Below are 2,367 nucleotides of genomic sequence, written 5' to 3' on the forward strand. Positions count from 1 at the left end.
CAAAGGTATCGATTCACAACCTCAAAGGTTTTGATTCACAGGTTTCAATTTTGAAAGGTTTCGCTATTTTCCACAGGTTTCGATTTTGAATAACATGTATCGTTCTCTGCTTCCACAGGTTTCGATTTTGACTAACAGGCTTCTCTCTCTTCCACAGGTTTCAATTTTGACTAACAGGTTCGATTTTTTCCACATGTTTCAATTTCTTCCTACCTGGTTCGTAACACAAGTTCAAGTTTCGATTTTGACTCAACAATTTTGACTCAACAGATTATCGTTTTTTGTCTTCCTACCTATGTTACTTTTGAACTTTTGATGTTACTGTAAATTTTATGTTACTCTTTTGAACTTGTTTTTGTTCAGAACTCAAGTTTTTTTTTCCAGTTATTCTTGGTTATTATATATTTTATGTTACTGTAATGAACTTTTATGTTACTGTTTTGAACTTTTGATGTTACTATTGAGATCTGTATTGATGCTAATGCTAATGTTATTTGACTACTGAGTTATGTTATGTATTTATTTGGCTTCTTACTTCCTACAGTTCTAATGGAGGTTAATGTTACCCCAATATCTATTGTTGAAGAGATCAAATAAGAACCAAACACCGATAAAAAAAGGTCGGGTGGTAGAGTATCTGATGTTTGGGCTCACTTTGCAAAAGTAGAGGTGGAAATCCAAATGATCTAGGTGTGCTTGCAACTATTTTGGAAAACATTATGCTTGTGACAATAAGAAAATTTGCACAACTAGTGTAAGAAGTATCCGGGTAAGGAAACCAATAAAAAGCAWAAAGTACTTAGTTTTCAATGTGGTGGTGATAGTGTGAGAAATTTGTTTGGCCGTGACTTTTAATAAAGAAAGGTGTCGCAATGCCTTGGCTAGGTTTGTGGTGAAAGATGAACAACCTTTTAGWGTCATTGATGGTGAAGGGTTCAGAGAGCTTCTTCAAATCTTGGAACCTAAGTTTGATGTCCCTGTTAGAACGACTGTTAGTAGGGATATATCTAAGTTGTTTTGTGAGGAACATGYCAAGTTGTAGAAAGAGTTAACTAAGGGTGGGCAAAGAGTATGTTTAACCACCGATTGTTGGACTTCTTATACYAAAATGGCTTATATGTGCCTAACTGCACATTATTTTGATAGTGATTGGCATTTGCATAAAATTATTATAATTTTTGTCAAATTGAAAATCACAAGGGTGAGACARTTGGTAAGGTTATCGAGACTTGTTTGCTTGGTTGGGGATTAGAAAAAGTTCTTAGTGTGACTGTTGATAATGCATTTGCCAATGATGTGGTTGTTGGTTATGTAAAGAAAAGGATTAATGCATGGAAAGGCTTGGTTCTTGATGGTGAGTTCATCCATTTGGGATGTGGTGCTCACATACTAAATTTGGTTGTGGGTGATGGGTTGAAGAAGTTGCATGACTTAATCGTTGTCATTTGTAATAGTGTGAGATACATCCGATCATCTTCTTCAAGTTTACATAAGTTTGATGCTTGTGKTGAAAGGGGAAAGATCACTTACAAGGGTGGGTTGGTCTTAGACGTGCCTACAAGATGGAATTCAACTTTTATGATGTTAGACGTGGCACTTGAATTTGTAAAAGCTTTTGCAAGTTATGAAGACGRAGACGATAAGTATTTGAGTCACTTTCTAAAAGATGAGCATGGGAAAAAGAGAGTYGGACCACCTAGGAGTATTGATTGGAAGTGTGCTTCAGCTTTTGTTAAAATTCTCTCCACTTTTTATGAAGGTACTTTAAAGTTTAGTGCCACTTTGCATGTCACTTCTAACAACTTCTATCATCAGATTTRTGAGATCCATACACACTTGAATTCTTTGAGTCAAAGTAATGATTCTATATTATCTACTATGGCCAAGAAGATGAAGACTAAGTTTGAGAAATATTGGRGGGATCCACATAACATCAATCCGATGTTGTTTTTCTCTGTTGTACTCGATCCAAGGTATAAGATGAAATATTTGAAGTTTCTTTTTGAATGCCTTTATGGTAGTCAAAATGTTGCCAAGGTTACTATGAAGGTGGAACAAAACGTTAAAGTCTACAATATTGAGTTCGGAGGTGGTGAATAAAAGGTTAGTTAAATGTGTAATTTAATTTAATTTATTATGCATTTTAATATGTTCATGTTTGTTTGAGTTGTTGTTTACTTGTTGTATTTCCCTTTGATATGTATAGRTTACCAAAAATGACTCGTCAACGAGCAATGAAACTCATAAGAGGTCATTATTGRAAAATTATATGCAAAAACAACAATTGCAAGTGCCAAAGAAAATGAACGATCTTCAAAGATATTTGGTTGAAGAATATATCAATCTAACGACTACYRGATTTGATAT

General features: G+C 34.5%; 1 protein-coding gene across 1 annotated transcript; it reads left to right on the top strand.

Annotated features, from left to right (window-relative positions):
- The first annotated feature begins 549 nt into the window (after window positions 1–549).
- Window positions 550–2,100, top strand: LOC112514157 (zinc finger BED domain-containing protein RICESLEEPER 1-like). Its single transcript, XM_025120489.1, has 2 exons — window positions 550–555; window positions 1,201–2,100. Exons 1-2 carry the CDS (start codon window positions 550–552, stop codon window positions 2,098–2,100), a joined length of 906 nt encoding a protein of 301 aa, XP_024976257.1.
- Window positions 2,101–2,367: the final 267 nt, after the last annotated feature.

The sequence above is a fragment of the Cynara cardunculus genome, assembly GCF_001531365.2.
Source record: "Cynara cardunculus var. scolymus isolate 2C chromosome LG 6, CcrdV1, whole genome shotgun sequence".
NCBI lineage: Eukaryota > Viridiplantae > Streptophyta > Magnoliopsida > Asterales > Asteraceae > Cynara > Cynara cardunculus.